The sequence below is a fragment of the Bubalus bubalis genome, chromosome 10 (genome assembly GCF_019923935.1).
Source record: "Bubalus bubalis isolate 160015118507 breed Murrah chromosome 10, NDDB_SH_1, whole genome shotgun sequence".
NCBI classification, from domain to species: domain Eukaryota; kingdom Metazoa; phylum Chordata; class Mammalia; order Artiodactyla; family Bovidae; genus Bubalus; species Bubalus bubalis.
The window spans coordinates 13,251,895-13,275,106 of NC_059166.1; the positions used below are offsets into that span (position 1 = coordinate 13,251,895).

Genomic DNA, 23,212 nt, shown 5'->3' on the forward strand with positions numbered 1-23,212 from the left:
TAGTCACTCTTTATGATATTAACCTCAAGGGGCATGTTGACTGGGCTTCCCAGGTGGGTTGGCGGTAAAGAATCCACCTGCCAATGCAGGAGACGCGGGTTTGATCCCTAGGTCAGAGGGATCCCCTGGAGGAGGAAATGGAAAACCCACTCCAATATTCTTGCCTGGGAAATCCCAGGGACAGAGGAACTTGGTGGGCTACAGTCAGTTATAAAACTAATTTAGTTTATAACTAATTTTTAATATTAGTTTATAACTAATTTTTATACTAATATAACTAATACTGTTATAAAACTAATTCAGTTCTATGAAGTAATAGGTTTGAGTTCTGGCATGAAAATTTACAAGTTAATGACTTCACAAAGTAAAGGTGTCCATTTGACTTTCTTTCTCCTTCTCTGTGGCACTGGGACCATCGTCCCCCATTACCACAGTGGGCAAAATGCTGATGCTTTCTTTGCAACCACAGAACCAGAGCAGGACTGGCTTTAGAGAAGTGACAGGGACTTCACTTGGGGATAGAGGTAGATGCCACGGAAGCACTGTCGGCAGAGCTAGTGGTCACTTAATTCTATACCCCCTGCTAAATTTCCCAGCCTCCTTTGCCCTTGGTTAGGGCTTTATGACCAGTTTGGTCCAAAGGACTGTAGTTGAAAGTCAAATGTGTTATGTCAAAGTTAAGGCAGTTAAGAGTCTGTGCGCCTTTCCCTGTCTCTCTCTCTCTACTCATCCCCACGCTGATCTTCGTCGTCATCATGTTAGTCGCTTCAGTCATGTCTGACTCTCTGTGACCCCATGGACTATAGCCCGCCAGACTCTCCTTTCTGGATTTTACAGGCAAGCATACTGGAGTGGTTGCCATTTCTTTCTCCAGGGGATCTTTCCAATCCAGGGATCAAACCCGGGTCTCCTGCATTGCAGACAGACTCTTTACTATCTGAGCCACCAGGGAAGCCCACCAATTATAAAGGCCATCTATTCCTGGTGGAATATCCACGAGCTGAAGGAAGGCAGTGCGTCCTCCGCTGGGCTCTGTATTCTAGTGAACAAGAAATAAAACCATTATATTAAGCTAAAAGAGAAGTGACAGGGATGTTGGAATGATATGCAAGAAACACCTAATATTAGGGGAAATCAGAATTCTAGATTAGGATCTCTTCTTCAATGTGCTGAAGTCATTAATCTTGCGTAGACGAAAAGGCTGCGGCAAAACAGACTTCTAGCAGATTTATGGATTTGTAATTGGAATGTCTCTCTATCTAAATGATTATGTGCAAAATACATAGAGCTTGGTTTATATAATGAAGTGTCCCTCGGCCACAGTGATCATAACTTCCTCCTTTCCTCCCTCCCTCCTTGTTCTGACCTCAACCCCTGAGTTACTGGTCCACTTCTAATGGATTCTAATGCTGGACTTTAAAAAGCTCTGTAATTTTTATGTCATCCCTGGTCGGTACACCCAGTCCTAAAAGCTGCATACCTGATGGTTAGTCCTATCCACCGTATTGGCTGTGGAGGGGTGGTCTCTGGTGTTCTGACGAATTCGAGTGGAGTTTTGCTGCTCAATGGTGGAGGAAGTTGGGATACAGAACTCTCTGAAGCATCGTTTGAAGTTTTCATCCAGAAATGCATAAAGGACGGGGTTCAGGCAGCTGTTGGTATAACCCAGAGCAATGCAGAAGTGCCAGGAAACGGTCTGGAAAGTGGTTTCTGGGATTGTGATCAAGGCTTTAATGATGACGTAGATGTGAATGGGCGTCCAGCAGACAATGAACACAGCCACAACCACCAGCACCATCCTGGTGATTCTTCGCAGGTTCCTGTCCTTTTCTTTGGAGCCAGAGAGCATGCGCACACTCTTGAGGCGTAAGATCATCAGCCCATAACACACTGTAATGATGAGGATAGGCATGATGAAGGCAAAGATGAAAACACAGATTTTCAGCAGGTTTTCCCAGTACCACGTTGGGTGAGAGAATGTTAGTGTACAATCTATGGAACCTAGAGAAAAAGAATTATAAGGAAGAATTAGCAGGAACATTTAATGCTATCATCAGGTGTTAATATTGCCATTTTGCTTTCTAATTTATAGCCTTGACCCGAGTTAACTTATGGCTCTTGCTACACAAATCCTGGAAGGAAGATTTAAAGAATTCATGGAAAAAACCTCAGATCTCTGATGATTTTTCCAAATATGTCATTTGGTTGTCCACTTTGATGACGTTATGTATCTCTCGCCACGAGCTAGATTCTCTATGGAGTCTAAGTTGACATAAAAATATAATCACTGTCCAGACTCTACAGGGGTTTCCAGCTACTGGGTGCCTTCACTCCACTTTTTTTTTTCTCTTTTTCTGGCATCCTGAAGAGCTTGTGAGATCTTAGTTTTCCTACCCAGGGCACCACAGTGAAAGTGCCAAGTCCTAAGCAATAGACCACCAGCAAATTCCCTTAACTTCTTTTTTTGATGGGTGGTTTATCATTCTGAAATAAGGTCTAAAAAGATGCACTTGTCATGTAGGCAGTCACTTGACATTTTCAAACAAGCCTCCACTTAATGTTCTTTGGGTCTAAGCTCTAATCACTCTTTATTTATTATTTTTTTTTCTAATTACTCTTTAAAGATCTGTGTTCTTATGCTGCCATCGTTTGGATGAAGTAAGTGCAGAACAATCAGGAATGGATAGATTTTGGTTTATATTCTCTCTAAAATGTTCACTGGACTTAAAATTTTAAGGGAAAATTCCTATTTCAAAATATTCAAAAATATTTTATGAGAAAGAATCATGAAAACTACAGTTTGCACAGCACTGGACCACTCTGGGCGAAGGCAATGGCACCCCCACTCCAGTACTCTTGCCTGGAAAATCCCATGGATGGAGGAGCCTGGTAGGCTGCAGTCAGTCCATGGGGTCGCTAAGAGTCGGACACGACTGACCGACTTCACTTTCACTTTTTACTTTCATGCATTGGAGAAGAAAATGGCAACCCACTCCAGTGTTCTTGCCTGGAGAATCCCAGGGACGGGGGAGCCTGGTGGGCTGCCGTCTATGGGGTCGCACAGAGTTGGACACGACTGAAGCGACTTAGCAGCAGCAGGACCACTCTGTAATCTACTTGGCTCATGACGTCACCAACATATCTATCTGTATACCTCCATTCCCGAGGCCCGCAGCATCACTCACCTTGCCGGTACTTTGTCGTTGCCATGAACATCACAGGCAGACCAATGGCTGAAGAGAGGATCCAGTTGCAGATGTTGATGATCTTGGCATTACGGGGAGTGCGGAAATCCAGGGCCTTGACAGGATGGCAGACTGCAATGTAGCGATCCACACTCATGGTGCAGAGGGTGAATATGCTGGTGAACATATTGTAGTAGTCTATGGAGATCACAATCTTGCACAGGATGGTTCCAAAGGGCCATGTTCCCATCAGGTAATTGACACTCTGGAAAGGCAGGGTACTGGTTGCCAGGGCATCTGCCAGGGCAAGGTTGAAAATATAGATGTTGGTGGCAGTCTTCATTTTGGTGTACCTAGCAGATGAGGGAAAAGCAGTGGCAGAGTCAGAAAAAAACCCCATCAGTGTGAAATGCAATGACGTTTTCAATAAAAAAAATTGAAAACTGAAAGGCAAAAACCAAACAACCCTTCCAAATCCAAAGCAAAAACAATTGCAAGGATTAGTGGAAACATCTGAGATTAGATTTAAAGGAACTCTTTCAGAGTACTGCTGTTGCTGCTAAGTCACTTCAGTCGTGTCCGACTCTGTGTGACCCCAGAGATGGCAACCCACCAGGCTCCCCCATCCCTGGGATTCTCCAGGCAAGAACACTGGAGTGGGTTGCCATTTCCTTCTCCAATGCATGAAAGTGAAAAGTTAAAGTGAAGTCCCTCAGTCATGTCCGACTCTTCGCGACCCCATGGGCTGCAGCCTACCAGGGTCTTCCATCCATGGGATTTGCCAGCCAAGAGTACTGGAGTGGGGTGCCATTTCCTTATCCGCTTTCAGAGTACTAGGTTGGCCATTTATAATCATGTGCCTATTTCTCTACTTACCTGTTTTGCTATCTGTAAAATGGTTATAAGAATAGCTGCCATACTGATTTATTGGTTTATTTGCTTTTTTTAAAAAAATGTACCAGGCACTGTGATAAGTGTAATAGACTCAGGGAGCACTCAGTCAAGTATCTACACAGTGGGTAATAATACATTTAATTCTAAATAAGTAAGAGAAAAATTTCAGACATACAACTAAAACTATGGAACAATGTAATTGTACAAGAGTATATATATGTGTGTGTGTGTGTGTGTGTGTGTGTGTGTGTGCTTGCCAGGTGGCTCAGTGGTAAAGAATCTGCCTGCCAATGCTGGAGACATGGGTTTGATCTCTGAAGAGGCAAACCAGTTTGATTGTAGTGTGCTTGTGTGCTAAGTCGCTTCAGTCATGTCTGACTCTTTGTGACCCCATGGACTGTAGCCCGCCAGGCTCCTCTGTCTATGGGATTCTCCAGGCAAGATTAATGGAGGGGGTTGCTATTTCCTTCTCCAGGGGATCTTCCCAACCCAAATCTTCTGAAGTAAAAAATCAAAAATGAAACAAAAGATACGACTTTTAAGACCTTTGAGTAATTGACCTTGATGTTCAAGAAGTTTTAAACTTTTTGATGTTGTTTATTAGCAGAAATTTCTCCCTCAAAGCAGAAAGAAAACAAAAATAAACCAACCTTTCCAAACCTTGCTAGCTAAACCATAGCACACTCGACTGCGTTAGTCTCCATCTCAGGCAATAGATGTACATTCCACAGCTTATCTTTAGTACAGTGCTTTATGTTAAATAATCAGTTTCTTTACCGTCAGTTTATGACTCATCATACTTCTAACCTTTTCTTCAGGCTCATCTTAGCCCCACGTGTTTATTAATGTATGATTATTTCAGTTAAAAAAGCCTTTCCTCCTTTAGAATGAGATGTTTTGTGAAACAAAATTAGGTTAGAGTCTCACATCATAAAAGAAAAAGTGAATATTTGTCTATAAAAGTTACTTCGCTTGGCATCTTATGGGAACAATGATGTTTCATTTTCTCCATTTATTCAAAGATCCTTCCTCTACAGATAGGCAGTATTCTTATCTCAGTTACTCACACTTTGAATCACAGCAACATATAAAAAGGGGTTCAGCAGTTTCCAAAATATGTGAATGAATAATATAAGACTAAAGGTCTGAGAATTCCAGTTGCCTCCAGTATAGCTTCAAAGGCTTCAATCTAAAGCAATAGTCTGATCAGAAAAGGGGTCATGCTGTCCAGCAAACATGAGCTTTTCATTTTGTTCTGTTCTCTGTGGTGGTATGAACATTGCCCCCGGAAAGTGACATGAATGATTAGACTCACACTACAAGCTATCAGAGTGTGTACACCAGAGTTAGCAAGTGTGCCAAAGAAGGGAGCCGAAGGAAGGCCACCTTTCTTGTTCAGTTTACCTGGGTGGGTCTGAGTTGAACTCCTGGATGTCAACACACAATCCTTCACCCATCCTTCGGGCCTTTTACTTCTTACTGAGTCATAGATGAATTTGGTGGCAAAGTGGACAAAACAAACTGGGAGGGATAGGTGACATATTCCCACAGTGTCTCCCCTGGACTATAGGGCCTTCCTGACATTGATGGTTCCTGCTATAGTCACTGAATTGGGTCTTTTCCTCTAGGTAGTGGGCCAAGCTATTTTTCTCCTTCCTAGTTATCCTATGGAAATTTTCCTAGTATGTATTTCTGAAATTTTGTTCTAAGTGATATAGTAGCTTATTTGCAATATGAATCCAAATGAATTGCCATAAAACTATTTAAAAAATATATTCTCAGAACCTTCAATGATTGATCCAACAGAGTGATTTTTATGGAGCTTTCAGGTGATATATTAGGGAAAGGGCGTCAGGAAGCTCATTTCATGGGCAGCTCATCTATTCTTCTGTGCTCCATATATATCTTTTGTTTGTAAATGTCCTTCCTTGTTTGTGGCTATAACTCCTATTTATTTTCAAACCCCTTCTTCAAGCTATTTCCCCAGTTACCAAAACCTCATTGAATTTTGACCCACATGTACTAAATGAAGCCACCCTGAATTAACTACTTTTGCAGAGATATGCTTTGTAAACCTTTTGTTATTCTATTGTGTTTTTGAGTTAATTCTTGAGTTGTGATGACCCTGTCTTTGTCCAAAAACAAAAAAGATCAAGGATGCATGAAAAGAGGATGAACTTCTCTGGTAGCTCAGTGGTCAAGAATCCATCTGCCAGTGCAGGAGACAGAAGAGATGCAGGTTCAATCTCTGGGTTTAAAAAATTCCCTGAAGGAGGAAATGGCAACCCATTCCAGTATGCTTGCCTGTATAATCTCATGGACAGAAGAGCCTGGTGGGCTACAGTCCATGGGGTCATAAGGGGTTGCAAAGAATCAGACACTACTTAGCATACACCTACCCCACCCACATTCCAGAATCCATCTTGCCAGTTTCATATACCATCATGAGCTTCACATGGCTCTCTACCTATTTTCAGTTCAATTCAATTCAATTGCTCAGTCGTGTCCGACTCTTTGCCACCCCATGAACCACAGCAAGCCAGGCCTCCCTGTCCATCACCAACTCCTGGAGTCCACTCAAACTCATGTCCATTGAGTCGGTGATGCCATCCAACCACCTCATCCTCTGTCATCCCCTTCTCCTTCTGCCCTCAATCTTTCCCAGCATCAGGGTCTTTTCAAATGAGTCAGCTCTTCACATCAGGTGGCCAAAGTATTGGAGTTTAAGCTTTAGCATCAGTCCTTTCAATGAATACCCAGGACTGATCTCCTTTAGGATGGACTGGTTGGATCTCCTTGCAGTCCAAGAGACTCTCAAGAGTCTTTTTCAACACCATAGTTCAAAAGCATCAATTCTTCGGTACTCAGCTTTCTTTCCAACTCTTACATCCATACATGACTACTGGAAAAACCATAGCCTTGACTAGACAGACCTTTGTTGACAAAGTTATGTCTCTGCTTTTTAATATGCTGTCTAGGTTGGTCATAACTTTCCTTCTAAGGAGTAAGCATCTTTTAATTTCATGGCTGCAGTCATCATCTGCAGTGGTTTTGGAGCCCAGAAAAATAAAGTCTGACATTGTTTCCACTGTTTCCCCATTTATTTGCCATGAAGTGTTGGGACCAGATGCCATGATCTTAGTTTTCTGAATGTTGAACTTTAAGCCAACTTTTTCGCTCTCCTCTTTCACCTTCATCAAGAGGCTATTTAGTTCTTCTTCACTTTCTGCCATAAGGGTGGTGTCATCTGCATATCTGAGGTTATTGACATTTCTCCATGCAATCTTGATTCCAGCTTGTGCTTCTTCCAGCTCAGCATTTCTCATGATGTACTCTGCATATAAGTTAAATAAGCAGGGTGACAATATACAGCCTTGACATACTCCTTTTCCTATTTGGAACAGTTTGTTGTTCCATGCCTGGTTCTGTTGCTTCCTGACCTGCATACAGGTTTCTCAAGAGGCAGGTCAGGTGGTCTGGTATTCCCATCTTTTTCAGAATTTTCCACAGTTTATTGTGATCCACACAGTCAAAGGCTTTGGCATAGTCAATAAAGCAGAAGCAGATGTGTTTCTGGAACTCTCTTGCTTTTTCGATGATCCAGTGGATGTTGGCAATTTGATCTCTGGTTCCTCTGCCTTTTCTAAAACCAGCTTGAACATCTGGAAGTTCACGGTTCATGTATTGCTTAAGCCTGGCTTGGAGAATTTTGAGCATTACTTTACTAGCATGTGAGATGAATGCAATTGTGCGGTAGTTTGTGCATTCTTTGGCATTGCCTTTCTTTGGGATTGGAATGAAAACTGACCTTTTCCAGTCCTGTGGCCACTGCTGAGTTTTCCAAATTTGCAGGCATATTGAGTGCAGCACTTTCACAGCATCATCTTTCAGGATTTGAAATAGCTCAACTGGAATTCCATCATCTCCACTAGCTTTGTTTGTAGTGATGCTTCCTAAGGCCCACTTGACTTCACATTCCAGGATGTCTGGCTCTAGGTGAGTATGGGTGATCACACCATCATGATTATCTGGGTCGTGAAGATCTTTTTTGTACAGTTCTTCTGTGTATTCTTAATTTTTTAAGGAGTTCACAATAGAACCAACTGGGATGTACAGGATGTTTTTATCTTTTGGGGGGCTGATTTTCTGCCCTTTGATGTTTTTGACAAATGGAGTTTTTCTTTTTTCTCTTTTATTGTTTATCTGTGAAGAAGAAAGCTATCTAACTCTGTGAGGATTCAATGAGCCCCTTTTCTATGTTCAGCACTGTGCTTGGATACTTTTTCATATCTGTCATGACTTTTATATCCACTTACGCTCACGTAGAAAAATTCACAGTTTTAATAGAGAAAAAAACCTCAGAGTGTCATCTTTTGATACTCATGATTAATTGGATAAATCAAATGAAATAAAGTCACTTGTCCTACATTTCAGGTTATTATTTAGAAGAAGAAAGTAGACATATGAGTACCCACCTGAATCTCTCTTCTATTATCTAGACCATTCTGTTGTCTCAGGCAAATGTGTGTATGTGTGTGTGTGTGAGAGAGAGAGAGAGAGTGAGAGAGAGAGCGAGAGAGGGATTGAAAAGAACCAAAACCTATGATACACTGTCATCAGGCATTAACACAGAAAGAGACTATATTTTAGTTTATTATTTTCTGCTAAGTTCTCCACTACCTTAGTGGAGCAAACAAGAGATTTCTGACTTTACTATAAAATATTCTAAAACATTTTATTTACATTTATTTCCCACGGATGGAGGAGCCTAGTAGGCTGCAGTCTATGGGGTGGCTAGGAGTCGGACACGACTGAGCGACCTAACTTTCACTTTTCACTTTCATGCCTTGAAGAAGGCAATGGCACCCCACTCCAGTGTTCTTGTCTGGAGAATCCCAGGGACGGGGGAGCCTGGTGGGCTGCCATCTCTGGGGTCGCACAGAGTTGGACACGACTGAAGTGACTTAGCAGTAGCAGCAGCAAGTGGTCTTAATGTGGTCAGTGACCAAATTTCCAATGAGTTTATGTTAGTAAAATGCAACAGGAGTATTCTTAGATCTCTGAGCCCTGAAGGCAGAAAAGTGACTATTGTTTGCTAATTTGCCTCAGAAGAGAAGACCAAGCTAGGTTTACAGGAAATTAAACAAAGACACACTGCCTCTTTCTGCCCCTGTATCACCAGAGTCTAACAACCATGGGTCTTTTTGATTGAATGGTGCTCTCTCTTCATCTATACCTACTTTTTTTGCTGTTGTTCTCTGTATTCCTACTTTCTTCTTATTCCATGATACATTAATGACAATTCAAGGGAAAAATAGCCTTCGGATGGAAAAGGGACAAAAATCTGCTTTCTTCAGGCAATGGATGTACTTTATAAATAGAAAATGTGAAATGAATAACTGATCGTGTTTTTAGTTTTGCATTTGGTGCTAGAAAAAATCAGAGTGAAATGTGTGGCTCCTTTTAATAATTGCATAGAATTCTAAAGGCACTAGAATCGAATATATTTCTATTGTACTGAGTCTCCGGCTAATCTCATCATTTCATTCTCTTTTGGCTTCCGATTTGCCTGTTTTCTTTTTCATTTCTCTTATTTTATTGCATGCATTTTAAAAGCCTCTTCAAATCCTCTTGTTGGAATTGGAAACTGAGGTGGAGGACTAGGAGAGAACAGGGAGGCACGTCAGTGCAGAGGAAAGAAAATGAGACTTCCATTATGGCCAAGAGACTCTGTTTAATAATTTTTTGCATTATGCCTTTTGAAACTGCTTATTTCCTGCCTTTTTTTTTTGTTTTTGATTTCTGAAAATTTTACTTCAGCACATTTATCTCCTCAAAAGTTCATATGAAAAAACATGTTTTTCCTTGATTCCCATATTCTGTGATAGATAACACTGATGTACTATAGAAAAATATGATGCTAAATCCTCTGATGTATGTAAACCATTGTCATTGAATGAAATATTCTTATCTGTGACTTTAGATTTTTATTTCCTGAAATATTGATTTTCATCTTTTTAGACCGAATTACTTGAAAAACAGTATTAGAACATTTACCTCAGCCTTTCCTTCATAGATAACAATGTTTTATTTTTATTCTAAAGGACTGGTTTTTAAAATTTAGAAACACTTTAGCTTTCAAGTTTGAGAGTGCTAAGAGAAAAGGAAATTCTCTCATTTTAGAATCTGAAAGTTTTGGACATAAAAAATAATCAAATGTGTTACCACTAATATCAAATTATGATATATCCTTAGGCATTTCTTTAATACTGATGGAACAACAAGGAAAACTTCAAAATATAATAAAACAATTCTATCAATGTCAATATTAGAAAATTGCTTTTTGAAGAAGCTCAAGCATATGCTGTAGAATATACATTTTTAGAGTATAGACTATCAGTAGAATTATTGTCTACTGCACTGAGTGCAACAGACATAAAAATTTTGGTGATGATACTGTGATATAACCACTCAATGCAAGTATAATATGAAAGACAGCATGAACAGAAAAATTTAAAACCATAATAGATTATCCATTCAGCATAGAATCCAGCACAAGAAGGACACCAGTAAATGAAACTGAATACAGGAAAAAGGGCTTGGGTTATTTTATTTTTTTATGGTAAGATGAAACAAATTTTTTACGGGAATCAATGGCTTTTGAAGTAAAAGTGAACATGGAGTATTCCTTTTTGCCTTGTCATTCGGTTGTCAAATTGAGAAGAACTTTGGTCATAGAAAGTCATGGAGTGATGAGAAGTGAGATCTGAGAGGGGCTTTGAGGGCTACATCATTTGATTACCTTCTTTTACGGTGGAAGAAACTAAGCATAGAGAGATGTACAAATGTTTGAGACCTTTTCTCTGCCCTTCCCTAGGCTCCATTAAAAACTGAAATGACCTTCTGTGCATTAACTGCATTGTGTACCATGTGTATTTCTGGATGTGCATTGCTGATATAGTCAGCCACTATGTAGCTAAAGTGAGGTAGGCATGCAAAGGTTTTTAATCTTCTTTTCAAAGATGCCCATGCTGGGAGTATACTGGGAATTTTGAGATATTTTCTCATTATACTGAATGTGGTAACAGAACCATATTTTTTAAGGAGAACCAAGTTTGCTCCTTTTCCTTTGTTTTACTCTCCTACAATCCATGATCTAAACCTATCAATTCCATGTAGTTGACTTACAACTTCTCTCTCAAGTTCCATCACTATGTTTCCAGGTTTTTTTGGGGACATCTGTAATTTTCTCTAGGATTCTCAAGTGCAATGTTTCAGTTCAGTTCACTTCAGTCGCTCAGTCATGTCTGACTCTTTGCAACTCCATGAATCACAGCACACCAGGCCTCCCTGTCCATCACCAACTCCCAGAGTTCACCCAGACTCAAGTCCATCGAGTCAGTGATGCCATCCAGCCATCTCATCCTCTGTCCTCCACTTCTCCTCCTGCCCCTAACCCCTCCCAGCATCAGGGTCTTTTCCAATGAGTCAACTCTTGGCATGAGGTGGCCAAAGTACTGGAGTTTCAGCTTTAGCATCATTCCTTCCAAAGAACATCCAGGACTGATCTCCTTCAGAATGGACTGGTTGGATCTCCTCACTGTCCAAGGGACTCTCAAGAGTCTTCTCCAACACCACAGTTCAAAAGCATCAATTCTTCGGCACTCAGCTTTCTTCACAGTCCAACTCTCACATCCATACATAACCACAGGAAAAACCATACCCTTGACTAGATGGACCTTTGTTGGCAAAGTAATGTCTCTGCTTTTTAATATGCTGTCTAGGTTGGTCATAACTTTCCTTCCAAGGAGTAAGCGTCTTTTAATTTCATGGCTGCAATCACCATCTGCAGTGATTTTGGAGCCCCCCAAAATAAAGTCTGGTACTGTTTCCACTGTTTCCCCATCTATTTGCCGTGAAGTGATGGGACTGGATGCCATGATCTTAGTTTTCTGAATGTTGAGTTTTAAGCCAACTTTTTCACTCTCCTCTTCAACTTTCATCAAGAGGCTGTTTGGTTCCTCTTCACTTTCTGCCATAAGGGTGGTGTCATCTGCATATCTGAGGTTGTTGATATTTCTCCCAGCAATCTTGATTCCAGCTTGTGCTTCTTCCAGCCCAGTGTTTCTCATGATGTACTCTGCATATAAGTTAAATAAGCAGGGTGACAATATACAGCCTTGACGTACTCCTTTTCCTATTTGGAACCAGTCTGTTGTTCCATGTCCAGTTCTCACTGTTGCTTCCTGACCTGCATATAGGTTTCTCAAGGTCAGGTGGTCTGGTATTTCCATCTCTTGAAGAATTTTCCACAGTTTATTGTGATCCACACAGTCAAAGGCTTTGGCATAGTCAATAAAGCAGAAGTAGATGTTTTTCTGGAACTCTCTTGCTTTTTCCATGATCCAGCGGATGTTGGCAATTTGATCTCTGGTTCCTCTGCCTTTTCTAAAACCAGCTTGAACATCTGGAAGTTCACGGTTCAAGTATTGCTGAAGCAATGTCTCAAAGGGTGCTTATTCTTTCTTATGCACTACAAACACCATGACCATCGCCATCATAACAATCAGTAATAGCAAAATAACCAATAACATCACTGAAGAAGATGTAACGAATGGAGAGCTGAGATAATTAGAAAGGCAAAAGCTAATTATATTTTTAGAAATAAGGAGTAAAGGAGGAAGGGTGAAATAGAACTCACAAATTTCAGCATGCAAGAATGGATGGATAGTAATATCATTATTTAACAGAGAAGGATAAGAAGAAAAGGAGATTTGGTTTTGATAAAGAGTTCAATTTTGAGTGTATTATGTCGTGTAACAAAAGAAACATAACTATTATACCTGAATATATGTTTGCCGTTCAGCTGGGCAATTTATTTATAAGTCATCAAGCTCTAGATGGTATTTCCAATCATGCAAGTGGATGAAATTGCCTTTCTGTATGATGAAAAATGTGAAGAATGTTGAAGGCAGAGAAGAACAAAGTTTCATAAAGGGACAGAAAAGAAGAGAGTGAGAGAGGAAGGGAGAGAAGGAGAGAGGATATGAAGATGTTATATAATGATACAATACTTCAGGATGTGAATGAGAAATGAATTTTTAAAATGTCAGAGCCAGAAGCTAGTCTGTGGAAAAGTCTTCTAATCAGAGGACACATTTTTGTAAATGAGGGATTTGATTTTTATCAATATCCAAGAAAATGGCTCTTTTCCATTATTATATTTGATTATACAACATAAAATGCATTTATTCATAGACTATAGTATTGATGTCAATTGTTTGAAATAGAATTTATCAGAATTCTTGCTTCTGAAAGAACAAGTTTGTAGCAGTACCACAGCTATGAGTATGTCTATATGTGAACTCATATATTTTATATAGTCTAATACACTAAATCACATTTATACCTAATTTCCTTATAAATCTTATAGCTCATATAAGAAATAAATTTGATAGAAATTTCCCCAAATTTAACACTATTAAAAATTTACATTACAATTTCTATATAAACTTGTAGAATGGGAAGACATTTTTCTATAGTCTTAATAAAAATAAATTTTGATCAACAAAGCTAGAAAAAAATTAAATTATTTTTCTACTTTCCTATAGAAAATGATAAGGCAAAATTGTCAAAAACTTTAAAATATCTACCAATCTATGAATGATATATAATGTGTCATTATCATTTTAATTAAAATTTTAATGATTATAGGTTGAAATAATTTAATGTATTCCTTGATGAGTTATATTGCCTTCTGTATTAATTTGTTTTTACTTTTTGCCCATTTTTGGATCATGTTTTTCTTATTGACTTGTTAGAGATTAAAATGGATACTGTAAATGTTTCTTTCAGGCTGCTAGTGTTTAATTTTATTCATCATGGTTTTCTGTTTCTTAAAACTGTCAAATTGAATTCCTTTATGGTGTGTGTATGTATGTGTTTTGCATCTATCTTTCATAAAGACTTTTCTTATTATGTGGTTGTTGAAACATTTTTGAAATTTCCTTTTAATAATTTAAAAATATAGATTTTCTTCAGAATGTATTTTTGATTTTTTAAAAAATGAGGTGCTTGCTTATTGTAAAAATAAATAATACAGGAAAGCACAAAGGAAACAAAATGGAATGCTATAATCCGGAGATAGCATTTTGGCTAACATCCTTCTAAACTTCTTATACATGAGAAGAGAAACATTCATTTATAGTGGCTACTGGCCTGGCGTTGCACTAAACAAATTTATAACATTGAGGGGAAAGGCACTTTATCATCCCCATTTTACAGATGAGCAAACTAAGCCTCAAAGATCCGATACTTTACTCAAAGTTATAAAGCCCGTAAGTGACAGAACGGGAGTTACTGTTCACCTGGGTCTGTTCACTCACCCATGCTGCCTCCCTGTAACACACAGAGAATCCCTCAGGTAGAATTTGAGTCTTGCAGCTCTTCCAAGCCCAGCACATGGGAGACACTAAAAAAATGCTTATTTTATTTGGTTATCTAAAAAATGTATTTGATACGTATCAAAAAAACAGCTGAACATAAGTTTATCCTTGGGATGAAAAATGACAATTCTTCTCCTCCCATCACATTTCTATTGTTCATGGGGTCATTTTCAGCATTTGTCACTTGCCTCTGAATTTATAATTTGAGAGTAACGTCATCAGCAACCCTTAACACTACGGATCTCGCTGTTTCATCATTTACTCTTTTCAAAAGGAGCAACTTATCCAGTTTATGTGTTTAGGATAAAGAGTTGGTTATGTACAGCTCTGCCACTTTTCCTCTCTCTCTCTGAAATTCAACTGCTAAAAGGGAACACGGTATATTCCACTGATCCAGGTTCCAAATTGTAAAAGGGCTGGTCCCCACATGGGGAGGTTGCCAGTGGGCCAGGTTTGTGGGATACTGTATTTCATTCTGGGTTTATAATTAAGAAGCCATTATTATTGCATAACTATGTCACATCAGCTAAGTATTTTTCAGTAATAAAGTTGACTTTTTTGCTGATTCATTTTGTGCTATCTCTCAGTTGGTTCAAACAGCAGAGAAAGTAGGAGTGACATTTAATAGGACTGTTTAAACATTCATATTGCCTACCGGGAACTTATCTATTATTTTCAAAAATTTATTTCATTGATTTATTGATTTTTAACTTGTGCTCCCAAATCACTGCAGATGGTGATTGCAGCCATGAAATCAAAAGACACTTACTCCTTGGAAGAAAAGTTATGACCAACCTAGATAGCATATTCAAAAGCAGAGACATCACTTTGCCAACAAAGGTCCGTCTAGTCAAGGCTATGGTTTTTCCAGTGGTCATGTATGGATGTGAGAGTTGGGCTGTGAAGAAAGCTGAGCGCCAAAGAATTGATGCTTTTGAACTGTGGTGTTGGAGAAGACTCTTGAGAGTCCCTTGGACTGCAAGGAGATCCAACCAGTCCATTCTGAAGGAGATCAGCCCTGGGTGTTCTTTGGAAAGAATGATGCTAAAGCTGAAACTCCAGTACTTTGGCCACCTCATTCGAAGAGTTGACTCATTGGGAAAGACTCTGATGATGGGAGGGATTGCAGGCAGGAGGAAAAGGGGACCACAGAGGATGAGATGGCTGGGTGGCATCACCGATTTGATGGACATGAGTTTGAGTGAACTCCGGGAGTTGGTGATGGACAGGGAGGCCTGCCATGCTGCAATTCATGGGGTAGCAAAGAGTCGGACACAACTGAGCAACTGAACTGAACTGAACTTGTGTTCTTTAAAAAAAAAAAAGATTTCTGAAAGGTGGAATAAAGGGGCCAAAGTAAAATCTTGTGCCTGTTTCCAGTCATCTTAAAAATGAAAGATCATTTTGTATTCACTTTGAGCATGTAATAAAGGCAAATCTTGTGCTATCTGTGAACTTGAGAACAAATTTCAACCTTTTGCAAAGCTTGCACATGAAATCTTCGTGCTATGTAATATATGTGTGGATTGTATTAGGATCACCTGTTTTGTTGTTTTTCTGTAAGTTTGTGGAGTATAGCGAACGGACTCAATCTGTACTCTGCAATGTGTCTGTCAACAACAGGATCAATTCTCCTGACCCCAAAGCCCACATCTATATAATTTCTTTAAATTTGAAATTCCCATTCATCTCATGTTTTTAAAGTATTCCCTACTCCTTAAGAACAAATCAAAAATAAATGATACCTCCCCATCCCATGTCATCTTATCATTCCCTCATTGATCACCATTTTTTCCCCCTCCCCTATTGCCAAAGGAAAAGAGCAGATGACATGTTAATGTAGTGAGGCTGAATGATAGAGAGAAAGAAAAGAAGCCCCTGACAGCTTTCAGGAAGCAAGTCTAGTTACTGACAGCTGGGTTGTGATATTTCTTTGTGGAACACAATTCTATAGAATATCAGCCTTAGAGGAGAACTCTTCATGATGATTGTGATGCAATAAGACAAAAACAGGTGGATTCTATAATCATGCTTGGTTAGAGATAAAACCAAAATCATTCAGAACCATAAAAAAGGCAGACATCTCCCTTTCCTGGTTAACATTAAGTGACAATTGCTTATTAGTCAGTGATAACTCTAGCTCTACTCTGTTAATTCTGCCTCCTATATTAAAAAAATCTTTGATGCCCATGTGTCAAACTCTTCTTGTTCTGAGACAGCATCCTATCCAGACAGAGCTCTGCTTTCTTGAATCCTCTTCTAAATCACCAAACAAAAATGAAAATCCCTGTGATTTTGCTGCAGCAAAATTAATGTCCAATTTCATTTGCCTCTAGGTATATTCCCAGTGGCTTTTGGCTGGTAGGCGTTGATAGTAGAGTGTGCTCGCATCAGAAGGGATCAGCAGCAGCAGGCCAACAGCAACCAGCAACTGGGGGAAGCCTTAGGAATCTACCAGTGATGTCCATGGATCGGCTACAGGCTACCTGGGGGGCATGGTAGCTACAACAGCTGTCTGCACCCTTGCAATCTTGGCAAATACATTTACCCAGTGTCTGTAGCAGGCAGAATCCATTCTTGGTGGACCTGGGGGCTTTGAGAGCTCACATTGGATACTATCTCAGCTTTTTTCAGGGCTCCTCGCCTCTCTCAGAGCCTACGATCATGCACTGCTTCCTTAGCTGCATCCTCAGTGCTCCCTAGGTTAACTCCTCTCACCTGTGATGCGTTCCATCCCTACAGGGACTGTTCAATGTGCGTCTTTAGGTCTAGATGTCCCCAAGGCAAAGACCTACTTGCCCAATTGTAGTCATCTGGTTTATATTTATCAGGTTTATTTTCAATATCTTTCAGAGGTATTTTGAACTTAAAAATGATTATCTGGGGCTTCCCTGGAGGACAAGTGGTTAAGACTTTGCCTTGCAATGCATGATCTCTGACTGGGGACCTAAGATCCCACATTCCTTGAGGCCAAAAAATCAAAACATAAAACAGAAGCAATACATAAAAAATTCAATGAAGACTTTAAAAATGGTCCACTTAGGGGAAAAAATGTAAAATGACTATCTGATGTTCTTTTAATTAAGATCTTAAGTGTTAGGAGCTTAAGAAACAAAAATCTTACCGTTCATGGTAAGACTATACATTTGTGGCAATTTTCCAGTCATACCAATTGTTTACTTAATCTTAAGAGCAAGACCAACCCTATTTAAATACTGTGCCAAGAGTGAGTAACTAAAACTACCTTGATTTTGTTCACTTTCTCCAAATTTGACTTCTTAATCACGTTAGGAGTAAGATACTTCAGCATAGCATAGTAGAAAGAATATTGGATTTTGAAATAGGATACACAGGTCTGAGGGTCTTCTCTGGTAGCTCAGCTGGTGAAAAATCCACTTGCAATGCAGGAGATCCTGATTCAACTGCTGGATCGGGAAGGTCCACTGGAGAAAGGATAGGCTACTCACTCCAGTATTCTTGGGCTTCCCTTGTGGCTCAGATCGTAAAGAATCTGCCTGAAGTGCAGGAGACCTGGGTTTGATCCCTGGGTTGGGAAGATCTCCTGGAGGAGGGCTTGGCAACCTACTCCAGTGTTCTTACCTGGAGAATCCCATGGATAGAGGAGCCTGAAGGGCTGCAGTCCATGGGATCACAGAGTCAGACATGACTGAGCGACTAAGCAAAGCACAGTAAACGGATCTGAGCACCACGTCTTTTGACCTGGGGGAAGTGGCTGAACTTCAGTTCTCACAGCTGTAAAGAGGTGATTATATTACCACTAACAATAACCATTAAAACAAATTAAATTATGATGGTGATGTGTTATTTTTTGAGTATTATAATTATAGCCAGTATTTACTGAATGGGTACTCTGGGTTAGGTATGGCTGTAAGCAGTTAACTTGAATTTTCTTAATCTTTGTAACAGACTTTTAAGTTGCACATTATCACTTCTTTTTTTTTTTTTTTTTTTTTCGTTTTTTTTTTTTTTTTTTTGAAATTTTATTTTATTTTTAAACTTTACATAACTGTATTAGATTTGCCAAATATCAAAATGAATCCGCCACAGGTTTACATGTGTTCCCCATCCTGAACCCTCCTCCCTCCTCCCTCCCCATTCCATCCCTCTGGGTCGTCCCAGTGTACCAGCCCCAAGCATCCAGTATCGTGCATCGAACCTGGCGGCAACTCATTTCATACATGATATTTTACATGTTTCAATGCCATTCTCCCAAATCTTCCCACCCTCTCCCTCTCCCACAGAGTCCATAAGACTGTTCTATACATCAGTGTCTCTTTTGCTGTCTCGTACACAGGGTTATTGTTACCATCTTTCTAAATTCCATATATATGCGTTAGTATACTGTATTGGTGTTTTTCTTTCTGGCTTACTTCACTCTGTATAATAGGCTCCAGTTTCATCCACCTCATTAGAACTGATTCAAATGTATTCTTTTTAATGGCTGAATAATACTCCATTGTGTATATGTACCACAGCTTTCTTATCCATTCATCTGCTGATGGACATCTAGGTTGCTTCCATGTCCTGGCTATTATAAACAGTGCTGCGATGAACATTGGGGTACTCGTGTCTCTTTCCCTTCTGGTTTTCTCAGTGTGTATGCCCAGCAGTGGGATTGCTGGATCATAAGGCATGTCTATTTCCAGTTTTTTAAGGAATCTCCACACTGTTCTCCATAGTGGCTGTACTAGTTTGCATTCCCACCAACAGTGTAAGAGGGTTCCCTTTTCTCCACACCCTCTCCAGCATTTATTACTTGTAGACTTTTGGATTGCAGCCATTCTGACTGGTGTGAAATGGTACCTCATAGTGGTTTTGATTTGCATTTCTCTGATAATGAGTGATGTTGAGCATCTTTTCATGTGTTTGTTAGCCATCTGTATGTCACTTCTTTTGTCGATGAATAAGCCAACTTTTATGAAGCTTAAATAACTCTCAAGAATAGCTGTGGCAGAGGCAGAATTTAAATCCATATCTGTTATAGTTTATGCTCTTTGTTACATTACACTGCACAGTATGTACCATGTGATATAAGTTTTTTATGTGAGAAATAATAACTTTTATAAAGTACAGTAAGGCTTCAGTTCAGTTCAGTTGCTCAGTCATGTCCGACTCTTTGCAACCCCATGAATTGCAGCATGCCAGGCCTCCCTGTCCATCACCAACTCCCAGAGTTTACCCAAACTCATGTCCATTGAGTTGGTGATGCCATCCAGCCATCTGATCCTCTGTCATCCCCTTCTCCTCCTGCCCCCAATCTCGTCCAGCATCACAGTCTTTTCCAATGAGTCAACTCTTCGCATGAGGTGGCCAAAGTACAAACACTTATATATACCTTTGTGTAAACCAATGCTCACAAAAATCTTACTAGTATCTAAAACAACTATGACCATTATCTTTACTTTTTTAAATGAAATTTCTTTTTTAAAAATGTTAATTTTTAATATTGTATCTTTTAAAAAAATTTTGGCCACACAATGTGGCATGTGCAATCCTAGTTCCCTGACCAGGGATCAAACCCAGGGCCTCTGCATTGGAAGTGTGGAGTCCTAATCATTGGACAACCAGGGAAGCCCTTATCCTTATTTTAAAGGGAATTGAGCTTTAGAACAGTTGTCAAGGATAAAATAAGCTTAATGTCGTATACTTGAAATATTTGGGTGCTTGTTGCTATGCAAGTAAAATGCCTGGATAGTTTGAATTTTTTTACTGGGAGTGTGTGTATGTGTCCTGTAGATAGAACCATTTACTGCGTTTAATATTAGCACAACATGTTGGAGAGAATTATACATTAGGATACTGTGTAGGAAGTTGAAATAAGAACGTTCTCACTGCTCCTGAGTTTTGCACCAGAGATTTAATTAAGATCTGTGAAGACTCAATTTAAAATTCCATTTGTCAGAACTGTTGATGAGCATTCCCTGTTTATCCCCTTTAATGTGTCATAGCACCTGCTGATATCCAAATATTTTGGCATTCAATTAATTTCTGCAACAGTAGCTGTCCAAAATCTTTTAGGACCAATTGAAGGAAATATGAAGGTAATGCATTTAGTGCCTGGAGATCTTGGCTTATGTAAAACTGTGTATTTATAATAACTGTTTTCCACCCAAGAAGTATATAATCCTTTATAATTTAACTATCTGTTGACCTGGGATTTTTATTGGAAACAAAAAACAATGTGTTGAGATCTTTTAAAAAGTATTTTCAGGCAGAGAGATTTTTGGTATTTTTCCTTCCCCTGTGGAGAATTCAACAGCACTTGTTAGGAGAAAATATAAATTGTGAACAGACTAGTTATTTAGCAAAGCAGATAAGTCCCATTAATTTTTAAAATTTGAAATTTTAAGCTTGTAGTGCACCAAGAGCTATTAAATCAATATAGAATTATCTTTCAACTGAGACTAAAATCACTTGGGACTAACAGCATTTTTAGTCACAGATTAATGTATGTAACAGCATTTTAAATAGGGAAACTGCAAACATGATCTTGAATTATCTTTTGGTGAAAAAGCTCTTTGATGCAGTATTTTATCACTTATCAGGATTATCTATTACTTTTGAAAATTTCTCCTCTTTTATTTTTATTTTTTGTATTTTTCCTTATACCATTGTACATTCATTTTTTTTTTTTTAGAATCTGAGGAATATAAAAAGTAAAATACAAATCACCATAAGTTTAATAGGTAGAGACAAACTTTGGTAACATTTCATGTTTAACACTCTATGATCAAAGTCATATATTTCACATTCCTTCTAGCTTAAATACTTATACTGGACTTTATGTATGAACTAGAATATCAAGCATTATAGCATGTTTTTAATTTTCATAGCTACATTTATATTTTCAAATTAACTTCTTTCATCATAAAACCCTCTGTCAACACTGAGTCAAACATGCATTTATTTAACACCTTTTTATTTTTGCCAAGTACTGTGCTGGGCAGTGGTTCTCGACTGAAACGTGTGTTGGAGGGGCATTCAGTATGGTGAGAGACCAGAAACAAGTGTTTTCCAAACAGTATGTGAGGTTTTATGGCACAGTGGCTGGTGATGTGGCAATGTTGAAAGAAGTATCTCACCTGTATTCAGGCTTTAGGAAAGTTACAATTATTCAACATTTGTTTCATCACATGTAGAGCGCCCAGGGAAGTATTAAATTTGCTTCTCGAGTCACCTGTCTGGCTCAGGCTGTCAAGGATTTTGTCTCTGATTGTGGCAGGAAGGGGTTAGTAGAAGACTGACTGTAAATAAGTCTGTCTATTGTTTGTTTTTCAGAAATAAATATAAATCTAGTTGTTTTCCAGTTAGTCTGTTTCCCAGAAACAATTACAAACCTATGTTAAATTCATTTAATTTAGAAATTTTACTACCATTTTGGGCTTCCCAGGTGGCGATAGTGGTTAAAAACCTCCTTGCCAATGCAGCAGATGTAAGAGACACAGGTCTAATCTCAGGGTTGGGAAGATCCCCTGAAGAAGGGCATGGCAACTCACTCCAGTATTCTTGCCTGGAGAATCCCATGGACAGAGGAGCCTGGTGGGCTACAGTCCATAGAGTCCAGAATCTGACATGACTGAAGAGACTTAGCACATACACATTATCATTTTAGTTGTTCAGCTACTCAGTCGTGTCCAACTCTTTGCGACCCCATGGACTGCAGCGTGCCAGGCTTTCCTGTCCATCACCATCTCCCAGAGCTTGCTCAAACTCATGTCCATTAAGTCAGTGATGCTATCTAACCATCTCATCCTCTGTCATCCCCTTCTCCTCCTGCTTCCAATATTTCCCAGCATTAGGATCTCTTCTAATGAGCTGGCTCTTCACATCAGGTGGCCAAATTATTGGAGCTTCAGCTTCAGCATCAGCCCTTCCAATGAATATTCAAGATTGATTTCCTTTAGAATTGACTGGTTTGATCTCCTTGCAGTCCAAGGGACTCTCAAGAGTCTTCTCCAACACCATAGTTCAAAAGCATCAATTCTTTGGTGCTCGGACTCTCACATCCATACATGACTACTGGAAAAACCATAACTTTGAATAGATGGACCTAGTTGGCAAAGTAATGTCTCTGCTTTTTAATGTGCTGAGTAGGTTTGTCATAGTTTTTCTTCCAAGGAGCAAGCATCTTTTAATTTCATGGCTATAGTCACCATCTACAGTGAGTTTGAAGTTCAAGAAAATAGTCTATCATTGTTTCCATTGTTTCTCCATCTATTTGCCATGAAGTAATGGGACCGGATGCCATGAGCTTCGTTTTTTGAATGTTGAGTTTTAAGCCAGTTTTTTCACTCTCCTCTTCACCTTTATCAAGAGGCTCTTTAGTTCCTCTTTACTTTCTGCCATAAGGGTGGTATCATCTGGATATCTGAGGTTATTGATATTTCTCCCAGCAATCTTGATTCCAGCTTGTGCTTCATCCAGCCTGGCACTCCACATGATGTACTCTGCATATAAGTTAAATAAACAGGGTGACAATATACAGCCTTGATGTACTCCTTTCCCAATTTGGAACCAGAATGTTTTTCCATGTCCAGTTCTAACTGTTGCTTCTTGTCCTGCATATAGATTTCTCAGGAGGTGGGTAAGGTGGTCTGGTATTCCCATCTCTTTAAGAATTTTCCAAGGTTTGTTATGATCAACACAGTCAAAGGCTTTAGCATAGCC

The 23,212-nt window shown here is 39.3% G+C and overlaps 1 protein-coding gene across 1 annotated transcript in view; it reads right to left on the reverse strand.

Moving 5' to 3' along the window:
* Positions 1–23,212, reverse strand: part of OPRM1 (opioid receptor mu 1) — a 161,656-nt gene that overhangs the window by 121,679 nt on the left and 16,765 nt on the right. Inside the window, exons 2-3 of the mRNA XM_044924064.2 lie at positions 3,186–3,538; positions 1,481–2,001 (exon numbers count right to left, since the gene is read on the reverse strand). Coding sequence (XP_044779999.1) covers positions 1,481–2,001; positions 3,186–3,538 — 874 coding nt within the window. The remainder of the gene's footprint in view (positions 1–1,480; positions 2,002–3,185; positions 3,539–23,212) is intronic.